Source organism: Pectinophora gossypiella, chromosome 3, assembly GCF_024362695.1.
Source record: "Pectinophora gossypiella chromosome 3, ilPecGoss1.1, whole genome shotgun sequence".
Lineage (NCBI taxonomy): Eukaryota > Metazoa > Arthropoda > Insecta > Lepidoptera > Gelechiidae > Pectinophora > Pectinophora gossypiella.
In genome coordinates this window covers 12,931,377-12,949,339 of record NC_065406.1, presented here as the reverse complement: position 1 = coordinate 12,949,339, position 17,963 = coordinate 12,931,377, and the positions used below count along the sequence as shown (strand labels likewise).

Below are 17,963 nucleotides of genomic sequence, written 5' to 3'. Positions count from 1 at the left end.
GCCTCATTCAACCTAAAAATAACAATAATGCTATTTAACATTTGTTGACTTTGCGCACTTACTTTTACATGCACAAATGTCAAATATCAATATTTGATTTTTAGATGAATTGCTTTGATATGGCCTTTTTAAGCCCACGGGATTTGCCCCAAGATTTATAGCCCCATATATTATGTGACAAGTTGTCCCCATCGCCCAAATAGATAACCCATGATTATTGTTCATCCTCGCAAGCTATGTTTAAGTCCCATGGAAAGGGCGAGCCTATGACAATAATTGGTACAACCATAAAGTGACAATGTCACAGATCAAGTATCAAGACGTTATACTTACTCCCCTTTCCGGCTTCCTTCCTCCAAGCCCGTGTTGCTCAAAAGACACAGACTCTTTAAATCCAATATTCAATATCATCTCCAAAAATATAAAAACAAACAAAACTAATTTCCTTAAACAATTTCTGGGGTGTTATCTCATGTCCAGGAGAAGCGAAAGCGAGCTTAGCATTGCATTTTAATTTTAAATAGACATAAATTCCTTTAACGAGTAAAGTTTGAGCGCTAAACTTAGACATAAGCCACCGCTGCCGTAAACAAAGTTGTCACCAGTTGTTTTTTATTAAAACCTACAATTTTCGTTATAATCCTAAGTTTTGGAGATTTATACTTATTCTTTTTGGGAAAACAACTTTATTATTATTATTATGGAAGCACAGGCAGCACTTTGTGCTGATGCGTGCTTATCACTTCACTTGTGTTCATGATTGTTCATATATTTGTCAAGTCTATTTTTGAAAGAGTTCACTGAGGGAGCACTGATCACAGATTCTGGCAGTTCATTCGACGCATCCACTACACGGTGTGATGTCGAGGGTTGCTAGTACCTTTGGAGTTTTAGTGAGTGTCCTCTCAAATTGCTGCTTTGGTTCAGTACATAGATGTCTTTCAAGGCATTAACATTATAGTCATCATCATCAGCCCATTAACGTCCCCACTGCTGGGGCACGGGCCTTCCCTATATCCATAGGGAGATCGGGCCTTAAACCACCACGCGGGCCCAGTGCGGATTTATTAACGACTGCTAATGCAGCCGGGACCAACGGCTTAAAGTGCCTTCCGAAGCACGGAGGAGCTCGAGATGAAAACTTTTTTTTTGTGGTCACCCATCCTATGACCGGCCTTTGCGAAAGTTGCTTAACTTCAACAATCGCAGACCGAGCGCGTTAACCGCTGCGCCACCGAGCTCCTCATTATCCTCCTCATAACATTATAGTATTCAGTAAGAATTTTAAACGTTTCAATGAGATCTCCACGTTGCCTTCGATACTCCAAGGTGGTTAAACCAAGACTTTAGCGCTATATTTGTGACTTAGGCATACCCCGGTTAGTCCACACAAACATGTAATTCTTTCCTTATACCGCCTATCGCGTAAGTGCGAACGAGAAAAACAATCCGCGCGACCGAGACAGAGAGGCCGCGCGCTCACCCTTACTCCTTACTCCTTAGGATATTACGGCCATTAAAGACTAAAGTAAGACCCATAGGGGGAGAGGTAGGCGCCCGAAATTGGAGCGGGGCGGAAAGTTATCGTTCTATACATAGTTATTTTTCTTAGTATCCGGGGTGTGTTTTGAGTGTTTCTCTTTCGCCGTAAGGGCTCAAAAACTTTGTTTTATCATCATCGTCATCTCCTTATTATCATCCCGTTTTCACGTGATGCGTTTAGCTGAGCTGAAGATTTGTCAGGTCCAGATTTTTTCCAGCCCTAAAGGAATGACGGCCTCCGTAGTCCAGTGGCTGGGCGTTGGACTCACGATCCGGAGGCCCCGAGTTTGAATCCCGGTGGGGACATATCACAAAAATCACTTTGTGATCACTAGTTTGGTTAGGACATTACAGACTGATCACCCGATTAACTGAAATTAAGACGATCCGTGCTTCGGAAGGCATGTTAAGCCGTTGGTCCCGGTACATTGATGTGGAAAATGTGAAGGTTGTTACGGAGGCGAGTGTGTTACTTGATAGTCATATCATATCACGCTGTTTCATGGATGGTTCGGCCTCTGTGGTCCAGTGGTTGAGCGTTGGACTCACGATCCGGAGGCTTCGGATTTGAATCCCGGTGGGGACACACAAATCACTTTGTGATCCCTAGTTTGGTTAGGACATTACAGACTGGTCACCTGATTGTCTGAAATTAAGACGATCCGTGCTTCGGAAGGCACGTTAAGCCGTTGGTCCCGGTAACCATTTACGTGAGTAATCGTTATATGAGCCAAATAATAACCCTGACACCAGGGTTTATGAGGTTGGTATTCCACCTCACAACCCACACGATAAAAACAAGAACCTTAAAGGAAAACCCAGCCCAAATACAGGTCAAGTCATATACCTCCGAAAACATATTTCAACAAGATATTTTTATAAAGATTCAATAAATCTTAAAAGATCTTATTACTAGCTGTATAAGACGTATCCACTATCCAGCTCTTAATAAGCTATTACAGCAGCGCTGTGCTGGATTGCATTAGTGTCGCGAGCCTCGCTAATGTTCGCCATTCGTTCAAAGTGCTGTTAACGTAATTTTGTTGCAGCAGCCTGGACTATTACAAATTAGTGTTAATTTTGAAAGAATTGGCTTTAATTACACTCTCTTTTTGCTGGATCATAACTTAGCCAAGCTGTAGTTGTAGACATTGCTATGTTATGGGTACCTTTACTAAAGTAGCGATCTTACCTTCTGATGCTATTGTGGTCCTGTGATTTACCGGCTTGCTTCTCAATGGAGATCCACCAGTTCAAACGTGCACCCATTGGAGCAGTTATTAATTTATCTCAAGTGCAGTTTTCCCTAACACAGTTGACTCGAACATTATAGGCGGCGATACGGCTTACCACCTAACACATTGGTCAACAGAAACCTCGGTAAGGTGTGAGTACTTAGTTCATCTTGCGATGGATGTACCTCTGACCACCCCAATTGGGATATAGTTCCTTTGCTGGATCTTAGCCAAGTTTTAGAAGTAACCATGTGTAACCCGTCCGATGTGTACAGTCATGACGTCATGACCATTATGATCTGCACACTCTTGAACCCTGTCGCATTAACATGCTAGACATTTAGTGAGATATTGGTTTACATTATGTCAAATTAGTTTAATATGACATAGTACTAAAGGGTATACGTGTAACGTACATGCGAAACGTCTTGCTAGGTTGCCGTATCCACTGTTTTCTCCAGCCGTGTTGTAGCTGAAAATCAGCGTGTTGTTTGTAAGAGCATTATAAAATATTCGTAATTTCGTAAATCTAAAATCAACAAGTACTAAGCAACGATCCTGTATCACTACATAGTATAAAACAAAGTCGCTTTTTCTGTCTCTATATCGCTATGTACGCTTAAATCTTTAAATCTACGCAACGGATTTTGATGCGGTTTTTTTTTAATAGATAGAGTGATTCAAGAGGAAGGTTTATATGTATAATAACATCCATTAAATAGTGGAGAAATACTGTTATTTTTGAGGTTTTTAATGTGATGTCATAAATAATTTCATTTTTTCCTCAGCATTGCACCCGAGCGAAGCCGGGGCGGGTCGCTAGTGCTTAATAAAGTGATGTATCAGAGCAACGTAAAAACCACAACTCAGCCAAATTCAATGATAAACTCGGAAAACTTTCTTCCTCTTTGACAAATCTAGTTTGCCCAAAGGTCCCTCCCGACCATCACAAAGTTAAATTCGGCGTCCGACAATCGAAGGACCATAATGTCGTTTTCATGCACTAGGGTATGTAAATTGAGGTGAAAATCCGTTTGTCGATTCCTGACAAATGTCACTTTAAATAACAATAAATCCCAAGTTCGAATCCCGGTGGGGACATATTTGGTTAGGACATTACAGGCTGATCACCTGAAAAAAAGTAAGACGATCCGTGCTTCGGAAGGTACTTTAAGCCGTTGGTCACTTACTTCTCGATGTAAGTAAAAGGGCCTTTGGTGGCTAAATAATAACCCTGACACCAAGGTTGATGAGGTTGGTAAATCATCTCACAACCCAAACGACAGAAGAAGAATAACAATAAACGATCAAGTTGGTCTTTCTCAATTTAAATACTTAATTTAAATCGAAATGTGTCTGGATCCAGCATAATAATATCTATTTATCGTCGCTGATGTCGTGAACTGACGTACCTATCTGCAAATTTTGCCGAAACTGATTTGCATTTTTAACAATTCTTAAAAAGACACAAATCACTTTAGCAAAAATTACAGATACCTCAGTTAGCAAAGTCAGCCACGATACATAAAAGCTAAGGTCACTGACTGATTGACTCACTCGTCACGATATCTTATAAAATATAAGCGCTAGGAGGCTCAAATTTTCCATGGGGGGACCTTTTAGGACGTAGATGCTCACTAAGATGGAATTTTGCGAAACGCAATACCTAAAAGAGTAAAAAGGGGTGGCAAATATTGTATGAAACTTGGTGCGCTAAGAGCCATAGTTTAGGAAACCCTAGCCTGAACAGTGAAAAGGTAATAGACAGACGAAATACTTTCGTATTTATAATACTAACAGAAGTGTGGATTACATGAACAAACGCACCAGTTTTCCTCCGTCGTCTGTACCAGTATGTACGTAGCAACGACTGACTTCCCTTGGATCATTATCCTGTAATCAGTATTCTGACGGCGCCTAATGTTGTTTATCTCTCTTCCTCAACAGTGAATTAGGGGAGAAGTTGCAGAATAAACCTGTTAGTACAACTTCTTGAAAGTTTGTTCGGTCGAAGTATAAGTTACGATACGTAATACATTGATGTAGAAAATGTGAAGGTTGTTACGGAGGCGAGTGTGTTACTTGATAGTCATCTCATATCACGCTGTTTCATGGATGGTTCGGCCTCTATGGTCCAGTGGTTGAGCGTTGGACTCACGATCCGGAGGCACCGGCTTCGAATCCCGGTGGGGACACAAAAATCACTTTGTGATCCCTAGTTTGGTTAGGACAATACAGGCTGATCACCTGATTGTCCGCAAGTAAGATGATCCGTGCTTCGGAAGGCACGTTAAGCTGTTGGTCCCAGTTGCCGCCAAAGACCCCTGACATTACTCATATTAACGACTACTTACTTACATCAGTAAGTAGTAACCGGGACCAACGGCTTAACGTGCCTTCCGAAGCACGGATCATCTTACTTTCGAGCAATTAGATGATTAGCCTGTAATGTCCTAACCAATTAGGGACCGCAAAGTATTTTTGTGATAAATCCCCACCGGGAATCGAACCTAGGACCTCCGGATCGTGAGTCCAACGGTCAACCACTGGACCACGGCAGTCGTTAGTTAGTTACCGTTGTATACGTTGTATTGTCCTGTATGGAGCTACTCTAGGCTCTATCATACGATATAAAATTGTGACTTTATCAACTTGAATAAGTGTTTATTTTGGTACTTTAAATCGATTCGAAAAGTAACATGAATAAAATATCAACAATATCTCCTAACAACAGGTAAATAATTACGAGCTTGTTTTAAAATTCTACGTAGAAAATTCATAAACGTGCAGTCATTACCACAGAATACATGCAATGGGGAAATAGAAACTCTGTAAATAGAATAGGATGCCCTCTGATTGCATCGAACGCTCAGCATTGACTAACACCTCCTGTTAATGAATCAACCTATATAGGTGCTACTACTACTATCGTGTGGGTTGTGAGGTGGATTACAAACCTCCTCAACAGTGGTGTCAGGGTTACTATTGAGCCGCCATAGGCCCCTGACATGACTCCTGTACCGAATACGTAACTTACATCAGTAAAAAGTAACCGGGACCAACGGCTTAACATCCCTTCCGAAGCACGGATCGTCTTACTTTCGGACAATCAGGTGATCAACCTGTAATGTCCTAACCAAACTAGGGATCACACAGTGTTTTTTGTGATATGTCCCCACCGGGATTCGAACCAGGGACCTCCGGATCGTGAGCCCAACGCTCAACCACTGGACCACGGAGGCCGTTTATATATAGGTGCTGATTCTAACAGACTGTTATAATGTTGTACACCTTGTCTTATATACTTATCATAATGTGTCTATGGTAGTTGGGTAACGCAGCTAACTACTAACGAATGATGCTAAAAAACTATGTGCTAACGAATATACTTTTGTTTTAAATTTTGAGTTTTCCTTTATGAACTCCAACACAGTCGCTAATTAATTATTTTAAATGTCAAACTGGTGCATATACTTTTTAAAGGAAACGCTTCAATATAGCCTTTTTAGACTCCAAGCTTAATCAATAACAGCACAGTATAGTATAGGTCAGTGTCTCTCTGCTCGGGAATTGTTCCAAAAAGAAAATATCTATCAAAAGTAAACATTTTTTTAAGTTTACGCGGTTATTATCATAATTAAAACACATAATGGTGCTAATTCCTGTAAATACCATCTAATTTTATTTTAAGTTATATCTGTCGTTCTTTTATCCGCCGAAAAAGAAAGGGATGGGTAATCGACAAGCATAAAATTTATGGAACTCACGTCAATTTTAAGCACGTATTTAAACCAACCGTCTAAAAATTTTACATCAGTCAATAACCCGACACAGTTAAGTAGACAGCACGTCAAACGGATTGCATACCACGTACCTTTTTGATTCGCCCGGGTTATTCATTCATTTACTCATTCTTCCTAAAATTAAGAGCTGTGAATCATCCGTCCCTTTCCTTTTCGACAGATATGAAAATGACGGATATAACTTAAAATAAAATTAGGCGGTGTCTGCAGGAATCGGGGCCAATAACGGGTTATTAACGCGTTTATTAACGTGTTAGTAGGGATATGAACCCGTTATTATGTGTTTTAGTTATTAAAAGTATTTCGTCGGAAAATTCCACTTGATATTAACTCCGAATCATGGTCTGAATTATCCCTCTCAGTATACGTTACGATGTCACTAATACTCTGTTAAGTTTACCATCATCTTCTTCTATCGTGTGGGTTGTGAGGTGGAGTACTAACCTCATCAACCCTGGTGTCAGGGTTACTATTGAGCCGCCAAAGGTCCCTGACATGGCTCATGTAACGACTACTTACTACCATCATTATATTATGTGTTTTATAAATGAATACTGGCCTACTAGCTTGCGGACCAGGTTTGGAGGAGCTGAGCTGAATGCATTCTCCACTCCACAAAAAGTTACAGCGTAGGATAAAGTTTTACAAATTACGTACACAAATCTCAATATCAACAGTTCAAAATTTAAATATTAAAGTATAAGGAAAGCAATCTTGGTGTAAAACTTTAGGCAATGTATGTCAGCGAGGAGAATTTGTTACAGTATTACCGACATTGAGTTGTAAACACGGTGAGAACAGAGAGAGAACGACCCAAGTTCAAAGTTTGCAGCGAATTCACAGATAGGAATCTAGTAAACATAATATATTTTGGGAAGTAACCCACATTTGCCACGTTTGATAGCCCATCTGATCCGAATTGCTTACTTCTTTTTTCTTGTCACGCCTCTTCATCACTGGAGGTTGGCGAGTAGCTCATGAGTAGTCCCTGGCCATACAGAATAGCTTCTCGACCGTCGCCATCCTATGCCATCCTATGCCATCCTCGGCCTTCTCACCCATCTACAACACAATCCCGACAATGTAACTCAATCTATAGAAATATTTAAGCTTACGATAAATTATAATAGCAAAATAAAATTATAATTGCGTCTAACCATAAACTGTGATTCGACAAAAGTTTAATTCCGAGAGTCCACCGTCATTATCGCCTTTTTTCATGGGGTCTGCTTACCTAACCTGAAGGTTTGACAGGAGAAGCAACCGCCTGCGGCGCCTGCCTGACTTTCCAACCTGAACAGAAAACCGGCCCAATAGAGGTTAGGCCACATAACTCCAATATATTCTCGTGTATGTGGGTGTCCTCACGATGTTTTCCTACACCCATGAAAACTTAGCACGTGATAATCATTTATGATCCAAACATGAATTTGAAAACAACTTCGAAACTCATTCACAGTCCCCAAGACATAAACTCACACCTATAATTTCACAAGCACAAGTCATCTATAAAAAGCGTAAACTTCAAGTAACTTTGACTAGATGTAGATATATTCTAATATCTATCGGTTTATTCGTCTCATATCTTTCAGCTTACGACTGAGTACATTTTTTATCGCAATATGAACTGAGCACCAACACCTGATATTTCTGTTACATCAACGTGCTATGTGGCGATCCGTATCGCCCTCTGCAATGGTTAGTGAAAGTTGCACTTATGATAAATGAATAACTCATTGTTGCAAATCCAGTACTGGGTATCGAACCGGCGCTTCCTGTTTGAGAAGCAAGCCGGTAACACACAGGACCGCTTTGACTTAAATATTTATGTGCTAGATATAACAATTTTCACATATTTACCTTCAAACTTTCTGGTTCGATAGTTAGATCTGCGCATTTGTACCGTTGCTAAATGTCTTATAAATGTTTGTATGTTTTGTTTGTGTACGGTCAAGATCATTAATATGTATACACTTTAGTACCATGTCACATTAACTTTTTTAACAAATTAAACCGTAAGTCTCATTAAATGTCAAATATGATAGTGCGACAGGGTTCTAAAGTGGGTACATGATATTGCTCATGACTGTACAATAAAGTATATTTGATTTGATATGATCTGTCCCCACTACGAAATACATTCCTGTCCGCAACATACCTAAACAATAACACGTTTCACTCCAGACCACTGAAGTGGAAACATCTTGAAATCCCTCAACTTCGAACAAAGAAGGAATTGTGGAAACTTCATTCATTCCGTATGCACTCCCATACACTTGAGCGAGCAACTTTCTTTTACTCGAACTGCACAGTTGCACTGGATTCCTTGTATAAATTATTTTGTTCCAGTTTTTTTTCTTTTTCTCTCGCGATGGGGTCTTCGAATTCAGAATTATTGTTTTATCCACGTTGTGTCGTTTGTCTCCTTTGTCATATTTTATTTCTTTATAAATGTTCGGTGAAATCGTAAGACAGATGATAGTGTTAGGCAGATCGATCGATAAAACGTGAATTAGATATTGGATATGTATGTCCTGCGAATTGACGTAGGAACGAAAAGTTGTCTGCCTAAAAACCTATTGTGCGCTTAAATTCTCTTTATCACTTAAGTATATTTGTGTTGTATCTCTATACACCAGGTTACGTACCTGTCGGGTCTGCATGATAACCGCGCGATTTATATTGAGCGCTTCGACCAATAAACGATACGAATGATATCTACCTTGATGGACGTCAAACGGCTATTGGTCGAAGGCCTCGATATAATTCGCGCCGCGCGCGGCGCGGTTACCGTGAAGAGCCTACTGGTCTATAATGTTAATATCACCACCCAATTAATGTTCTATTCTATGTTATTTGTTACGTAATAAGTATCTACAAAATCAGACATAAGAAGGATGTTTTGACCGCTATCGCTTGTTGTACTTAAAGATAATTATAGCAAGCCCTAAATCTTGAAGGTGCGGTAAGCTTTAGTCAGTAAGTATTAAAATTTTTGTTGCATTTCTATTATCACTACCACCACCTATAAAGTTGGTACCTAACAAAAACCTCAGTGAGGCGTGGGTGCTTAGTTCATCTTGCGATGGACGTACCTCTGACCAGCCTTATGATATAGTCGATAGCTTATAAAATATTATGTTATGTTGATATGTTTTAATATCTTTGTGTTTATGTTTCTGTGTATTTGTGTATTAAAGAACCAAGGCAACGAAATCAGCCAATAAAACAAAAAACTCATATTTGAAAATAGTTTATTCTCTACTTTGCATTCACATACATAAAATATGTAATTGAACATCTTTAAGAAATATCTTTTCAAGTTCTAATACACGCTTAAACATCTACTTCATTTAAGTACGTATTTTTATCTTATTCTAAATATTCTTTGATATTATTTACAGTATGATTGCTTTTGATTTTATACATCGATTTTGAAAAAAAGGACGTGGGTAAGGAAAACAAATCCCGGCTTTCCATTGTTGCAAACTGAGCATGTCCCGCTTTCTGGGCTATAGTGTTTTGATAACAAGCTTAAGAACCCTATCTAACAAGGACACCATCAAAACAATGTATGAACTTGTCTATTCCACTGTCTTTTATTCTTGTTCTTTCACGTTGCAGGCTGTCCGTTTATGGAACTCGCTGCATGAGACTGTCAGGGGGGCTGCTTTTCTAGACTCTTTCAGAGCAAGAGTGAAGACGCTTTTCCTCCAGGCATAACTTTTTAATTATTTTCTTATTCTCCTTATACAGCATGTCAGTGACATCGTAACGAATATTGAGGGGAATGATTCAGACCATGATTCTGAGTTAATATCAACTGGAATTTTCCGTCGTTTACCTTTAAGGTACGAGTTGGTAGCGGACGACATGAGGCAGCAACGGACGACGGGTCGCAGCGACACAACTGATTTCTATGTATTTCTATAGCGGCGATATGTCGTTGGCAATGAAAGATATTTCATAAAAATACATAGAAACCAGTTGTGTCGCTTCCGGCCAAGTAGTTAATGCTATCTGCAGCAAATCTACAATAAGTCACGTCAAAAAAAAAAAAGAAAAAGTTGTGTCGTTGCGACACGTCGTCCGCTGCTGCCTCATGTCGTCCGCTGCAAACTCGTACCTTTAGAGTGAAGGTAAAATAATTTTGCTTTTTTATTATTTGCAGTAGACTTAATAATGACATTTGTTTAGTCCCAATATTTCAGAGACCCATTATGCTTTTGACCTACAACTACCTATATACGACCAGTGGCTAACCAAGATCTGTTTTCCTCTGACTATACACCTATATTACAGTTGCACTTTACACATAAATCACCACCTATACCTCAACAATACTGCATACGTTTACAACTCAACTGATGACATAACATTGTGCTATAAAATTCTGATTACTGAATAATTATGTGGACAAGACATAAATAATGTGGCTAATATAACAATATACATTAATTAAACTAACGGCACTTTATTTTATAAAGATTAATATGAAACTTGATGAGCGGAACAAATGTCAAAACGGCCATCATAGGGCGCCTCTAGTGTAGGTAGATAACTATTGTATTTCCACTATACGAATGACCTTTCTAGCCAGAATGAAACATTTGACTCTTTTCTGTTCAGGATACTCTATTAAAAATAGTATTCTATATAGTAGGCCGTCTTAGGCCGCCTGTCTACCGAAGCAAGGCAGCGGAGCGGAGAAACGGAACAAAATTAACCAATACAATACATTGAGCTTCTACTTTTTATCCTCATTATGTGCTTCGAAAATTCCGCAATGCCTGAAAACCAAGGTATTTAACCAATGTGTGCTGCCCATACTCACTTATGGCGCCGAAACTTGGCCGCTCACGAAAGAGCACATTTATAAAATTAGAGTGGCATAACGGGCTATGGAACGCGCTATGTTAGGCATCCTGGTAGATCGTATACCAAACGTCGAAATTCGCCAACGCACTAAAGTCGAAGATGTAGGTATGCGAATCGCTAGGCTTATGGGCAGGACACTTAGCAAGACCGGAAGACAACAGATGGACTAAGGCTGTTACTGAATGGTGGCCAAGGGATTGTATGCGATATCGAGGCAGACCGCCCGGTGGTCGGATGACATTGTGAGATATGCCGGAAAGCAATGGATGAGACTTGCACAGGACCGGAAAGGATGGCACGAAAGAGAGGAGGCCTATACCCAGCAGTAGGTGGATAGAAGCTGAGTAGATAGATAGATGTGCCTAATGACCCTCAGACAATGAACTGTTATTCAAAATCTACGTACGCACTTTGAACTTTTTCATAAAACATTTTAATAAAACTGTCTCCATGGTCTTACGCTCGTATACTAAGATGTAAACTCGAACTCCTTGTATTGGTTGATATTGTTCCGTTTCTCCGATCAGCTGCCTCACTCCGCTCCGTTGGACAGGCAGCTTTATAGTGAAAACCTCGTAAGCATCTTGTGAAAAATATTAGGATGTGCTTTTTGTTAACAAAACCTTACATAGTTACAAAGATGTTTATGTAGTTTTCATTATAAGGTGACAATATACAAACCATTTTTCTTTATATTATATAATAAAAAAATATATTCACGTCTGGTTCGTGTACCCATTCTGTTTTATGCTCACAGTTGGCAACTGACAGTCCGCTGACTGACTCAGAGCGGCGTCTCAATTAAATGAGCGGCGAACGCGAGCATCGTTCGCTGCGACTCAGCCGTTCTCTGATTGAGTCGCCAAGTGAAACACCGCCGCCGCAAACTGCGTACAGTACGCGCTGTATGAACTCTTGATTTAAATTATATAGGGAGGGGAACAAGGAGCAGTCAGTCAGCCGCTAACTGTGAGCTTAATGGGGACACGGCCTTATAAGATAGGTATGACAATTTAAATAGACTTTCTACTTCATTGTAGAAAAACGAAATACTTTCTTTTATCACGTAAAGAGGTTGTCAGAGACATAATTAATCAGCCCTAAACCACAGCAATGCATCCATTCAAAGTTACAAAAATCAGGTTCAACCTTATTATAAGTTATAATCAATGATCGGATATTCGTGCGCTCATTTACCTAAACTTCACAAAATTCCAGGAAATTCTATGAACGTATGGAAGCGGCTTCTCAAAACAAAATTATTTTGATAATAAAAATCTTGATATCGGTTAAAACGTTAGAAAGTATTCAAAAATGGTAGTCAAATTATTATTTGTTGATAGTGTGGGGCATGAGGTGGGCCCAAGTACTTATTATTATTGCGTATGGCAGACATCCAGCTTAAGCTCCCTTAACCAAGTCTCTGCCGCATCCGTCACACAATGCAGCTCGGCTATGCCACCTGGGAACCGGTGCAGAGGGCACTCGTTCACTATGTGAGATTTGGTTTGATCCGGGTGACCACATTTATAGTATGGCGATTCCTTTAAGCCCCATTTATGTAGGTGATGGTTTGACTTTCTTTATAGGACCAACCATGGCCCAAGTACTATTTCTACTAGTCAAACAACGGTCAACAAGCGCCTGAGTATACGATCACTGCTTATTATGTATAAACTAACATAGCCTTGAGCAAACCACACGACTTCTAGAATACTTGGCACAGGAATTTGGCACGTTATTCTACTGCCCAATACATTGTTGTACAATATTTCTCATAGGTATTTTGTTGGGAATTACGTCATAGTAGGTAGGTGCCTACTTAAATCTTCAATGTATAGATGTCTTATAATCATCATAATTAAGTAATACAGTTCAAAAGGGGTTTTCCAATTTTCAAATAATTCAGTCTATGGTTTTGATACATGCACCTCCTAATTTTATTTTAAGTTATACCTGTCCCTCTCATTTTCTTATCTATCGAAAGAGACGGAACCCGAAATAATGTGATTTACAGTAAAATTAAAACTGAACTATCAGGAAAATTTGAGTATTCAGTACTCAATGAAAAGCCATATCGTTTCTAAGTTTGTATGTAGGTTGATTAATTGATTATTATTTTTTGTCACAAAATCTTCCGCTCACAGTATCTACACTTCGCTTTTGATAGGACTGAAGTGATGTTGAGTATCAAAGAACAGGATTTTACAGAATGACACGATTGAAATGTTGTGTAAGTACCAATTGAAAAGGAGGATAAAAATATTAAAACAGACAATAACAGGAAAAACAAAGGAATAAGATTACCATTATTAATAAGCCGGGTTTGTTTACAATGGATTCTAATTACCATCGTTAATAAAATGAAAAATACTTAATATAATTTAAAAATTCGCACAAATTTGGAAATGCCTCACAGAAAAATATTGCAAATACAGACTATTTCTAATTTATTATTAAAGTATGAATCAGTATTAAATATGATTTTAAACGCGCAGGTGCCTATTTGAAACATAGCTTTTGTTTAGGAACATTTACGAATCTAACAAACATTCCTGATTTGATTTTCTATAACACTTAATGATAGTTTTAAAACACTTCTCGACAGGCAAGCCAATGCAAAATCATATTTTATTTTATTTGGAATGAAAAAGTAAAAATACTAGCATATTAACATTCTTATTTACAATACAGGAATAGCAAAATGTAAACTAAATAAAACAGTTATACAACGCTAGATAATAATATAATTGATAAATCTGTACAAAACTCAGTTCAAATTTTGGCACAAAATCACAATGAGGGTAAAAAATTACCTATTTCCTCCATCAGGTGTCGCTACTGTTAAGTGTTCTTAAATTTTGACAGATACTATTTGAAACAAAACTAAAACAATGTATAAAATAATGTATAAACTAAAAACAATGTAGATACTATTTGAGTAAACAAACTTATTATTTTGGATATATTTTTACACTTTAACCATTTTCGCAGCGTTTAACTACAAAATTATAGTGTTATATTTATTTCCTAATTATCGGAAAAAAGAAAATTTAGAAAAACTTATTTTCAATCAAAACTGCCTTTTTCCAACTGATGGCTTTTCTTTTTCGTAAGTCATCTTTTAGACGGGATACACTTTATTTTGATCCACCTTTAAAATTTAGGAACACTCAACAGTGCTATCTCCTACATTTGAGCTTCTATTTATATCCTCATTATGTGCCTAATTACGTCACTCAGACAATAAACTGTTTGAACTCTTTCATGAGATATTGAACACGTTGAACTCTTGCATGAGATATTTTAATAAAACTCTCTTTGTTATGCTCATATTCTAAGATGTGAAGGCGAACCTTCCTCGATCCCGTACTCAGTTGAAGCGACCTTAAGGAAGACCTCAAACTCAGCCCAAGATCGGTATTCTCAGACGTCGCCTCAACCTTATCTCGAGTTTACTTCAGTGAGATTGACTTGAGGCATGACGTCATTATTTTCGTATTATTCTGTTGGCAATATGATATGCTCAACTCCAGTGAGTAAAGTCCTCAAGTCGAGGATGTAAGTGTCAACTTAAAATACCATTCTCAACTCAGACTGAGGCCGAATGGAGGAAGTTTCGTGTTAACATCATAAAATACGGGTGTTAGTACAAGAATACACCAGCACGATCAGCTACTGTTTGATATACTTACGTATAGTTTGATATCATAATATTATGAACGCTGATTTTCATATTTACTCATCTTTAGTGTGTTCTTACCCTAACGACTGCAAGAGTTAAAGCAAGATGGTCAACACAGATGTAACGCACGATTCTATTTGTTGTAAACCGTGGACAAGTCCAAGGAAGAAAAATTAATATTTAATATCAATCGACGATCCTCACTTCACACTCACACACAGAATACTTTATAATAGTGAAACAGTCACGTCACTTTATGATACTGTAACACACATCAAACCTTATCAAACTCAGTACCTCACATTATAGTCTCCCATTGGAGTCTCCATTAGCACTGTCTCTGTCGTGTCAGCTGCTGCAGGCGAAGTAGTAGGCATCGCCGAAGGTCTGAGCGAGATGGCTAGAGGTAGCGCTGATCTGGCGCACAGTTGCGAAGCTCCGCGAGTCGACCCAACCGATCTGTAACGAGTGCAGCGCCCGCGTCTGTTGAGAAAGGGATATGCAAAATGAACATTCAAATCGGCAAACATGAAAAAATAATTGATGATGTAGTTCAAAATCCAAAAAAAACAAACAAATTCGAGATGTTTTTAAGCTGGCCTTTGACACATCATCCTGACACGCCACTTTCGCTTCTTTCACTCGTATCAAAATCTTCATGCTCACTGGTAAAAAAAATAGCGTAAGTAGTATTTGTTTTTATGTACAATGCACACAAAGTAAGTCATTTCAATTTACATTTCCAACTATTTTACAATAAACCACTCTATTCGAAATTTAAAACTATAATCCACAACGCAATACCAACCTCTATTCTAAGATAAACCCCCTTGATGTTGGATCTCAAAAATTCAAGCACGGAGAATGAAAATCGATATCCAATCAGCACTCATATAAGTCCTTGTTTCCTATGCATCAGACAGATATTACAGTGCAAGAACCCTTAGTAATGAGAAGCTAGAACTTATTATCTTGCAGCAGAAAACTTTTTATCTATAACTAGTTACTTACTAATAGTTAATTTGGTCATCGGTATCAAGTGCCGAAGCGCGTGCATGTCGAGCGACAACCTCACCCCCTCTGTGTCTAACTTTAGTCATAGAACAACCGCAACTCTCCGCTCCCCACCAGTGGCTGAGCTAATTTTACCTCTTCCCCTCGGTCTTACTTTTGTCTTCAAAATGGCGTCAGATGTCACACACATAGATGCGCGCGCGTGTACGATAACGTAATTGTGTAGTGTCTGTATAAAACGAGGTGTTTTGTATGAAGTGTCCGAGATGTGCTTTAGTCTTATATGGTTGTAAATCGCTTAGGAATATGCATTTAACGGCACACGCTAATAATGAGATTTTTCTTTGAAGTGTCCAAGGTGTGGCCTTAGCCGACATTAAAGTTATACGTTGTTTTAACGTGAAAAGTTATTTATTTGTATACAAAAGGATAAACAAAAGGAACATACAAAGAAAACAGACAGCACAGGTAAGCTTATCTTTAACAAAGAGATTTCTTCCAGCTGATCGTTATTAATGCGCAAAAAGGTTCGGATCACTAGACGTTCCTCAGAGATCACAAAATAAATCGAAACTTTGAATAATAAACTTTATTCGGACTTGAATATCGGCGTTTGAAATAAAAGTCAAATTTCGAATGTAAAGTTACACCCTAAATCCCAAAAGTGCACGTCTGCAACATCTTGGGATTCAAGGTGAACCTTTTCACATCAAAGTGACTTAGTATCGATTTTGAGATTTTGTTTTCGTTGGCCACTCTCCAAAACTGTAAGGTTAGTCAAAAGCAAAACAGTTGTAAGCACTTAATTTATTTTTCCGGGCTATTTTACGCGCTCCGAATAAAGACCAGCACAATAAAGAACCACGTAGCTAATTCTTTATTTTACTGGCAGCCTGGAAAAATAAATTAAATAAGAAGTCTTTCGGAAAAATATTACAATTGTAATGTGAAATTGTCCGTAAAAAGGGAAATTACACTAAAATTGCTTAAAATTTAGCAGAACTTTTGCATTGTTAACTACTTTTTGTTCCTTCCCGTCCGCTGGAAAAATGTCTGTTTAATTAAATTTTATTTTCCCCACTTATTTTAAAAGCAAAAGTTGTATTAAAATGTTCAGAAATTTAATTAGTAATGTAAATTCTTATTTATTTATTATTATTTTATTTATTTTAAACTTATACAAACTAAAAACAATAAATCACATCAATAAACCCCAAAGGGGTTTGTCCTGATGAACATTCCGCTTTAAAATTACTACAATTTACTTAAACTAAAATTATGCTATGTATTTACTTAACTAATGAACATTAACAATTGTTTGGGTCATCTCAGAATTTTGATAGTACATAATAATATTATTTAAGCACCCTCACTATTTTACTAGGACACCTCATGGTGTCCTCACGCCATCATTGGCGTCACCTCAGTTGCGCCACCAACAAAATGTATGCAGTTACTTAGTGATCCTTAATTTAGTTAGGACATTACAGTCTGATCACCTGATTGTTCACAAGTAAGGTATTCCATGCTTCGGTAGGCACGTTAAGCCGTTGGTCCCGGTTACTACTTACTGATGTAAGCACGCTGTAATAGTATTGATGAGAATATGGATGAGATATATCATTTTGCCTCCAAAACGAAATTGTTTCCTGGGGAAGTTAAGACTTTGCTGCTTTCATTCCAAGTTCCAACTTGCTTTTCTAGTGCGAAATATTCCGGTTCGCATTTACTTGTTAAGCTATTTTGCTTAGAAATATTTTGCTTTGAAATTAACAATGCAAGTGCAAGAAATAGAAGACATTTCAG

The 17,963-nt window shown here is 38.3% G+C and overlaps 1 protein-coding gene across 2 annotated transcripts in view; it reads right to left on the bottom strand.

Moving 5' to 3' along the window:
* Positions 1-14,363: 14,363 nt before the first annotated feature.
* The window catches only part of LOC126382085 (D(3) dopamine receptor), a 171,547-nt gene continuing 167,947 nt past the window's right edge, over positions 14,364-17,963 (bottom strand). Inside the window, exon 10 of one of the 2 annotated variants that reach the window (XM_050031809.1) lies at positions 14,364-15,626. In XM_050031809.1, coding sequence (XP_049887766.1) covers positions 15,434-15,626 — 193 coding nt within the window. In that variant the 3' untranslated portion in view covers positions 14,364-15,433. The remainder of the gene's footprint in view (positions 15,627-17,963) is intronic. The other variant, XM_050031810.1, reaches the window with a different exon arrangement.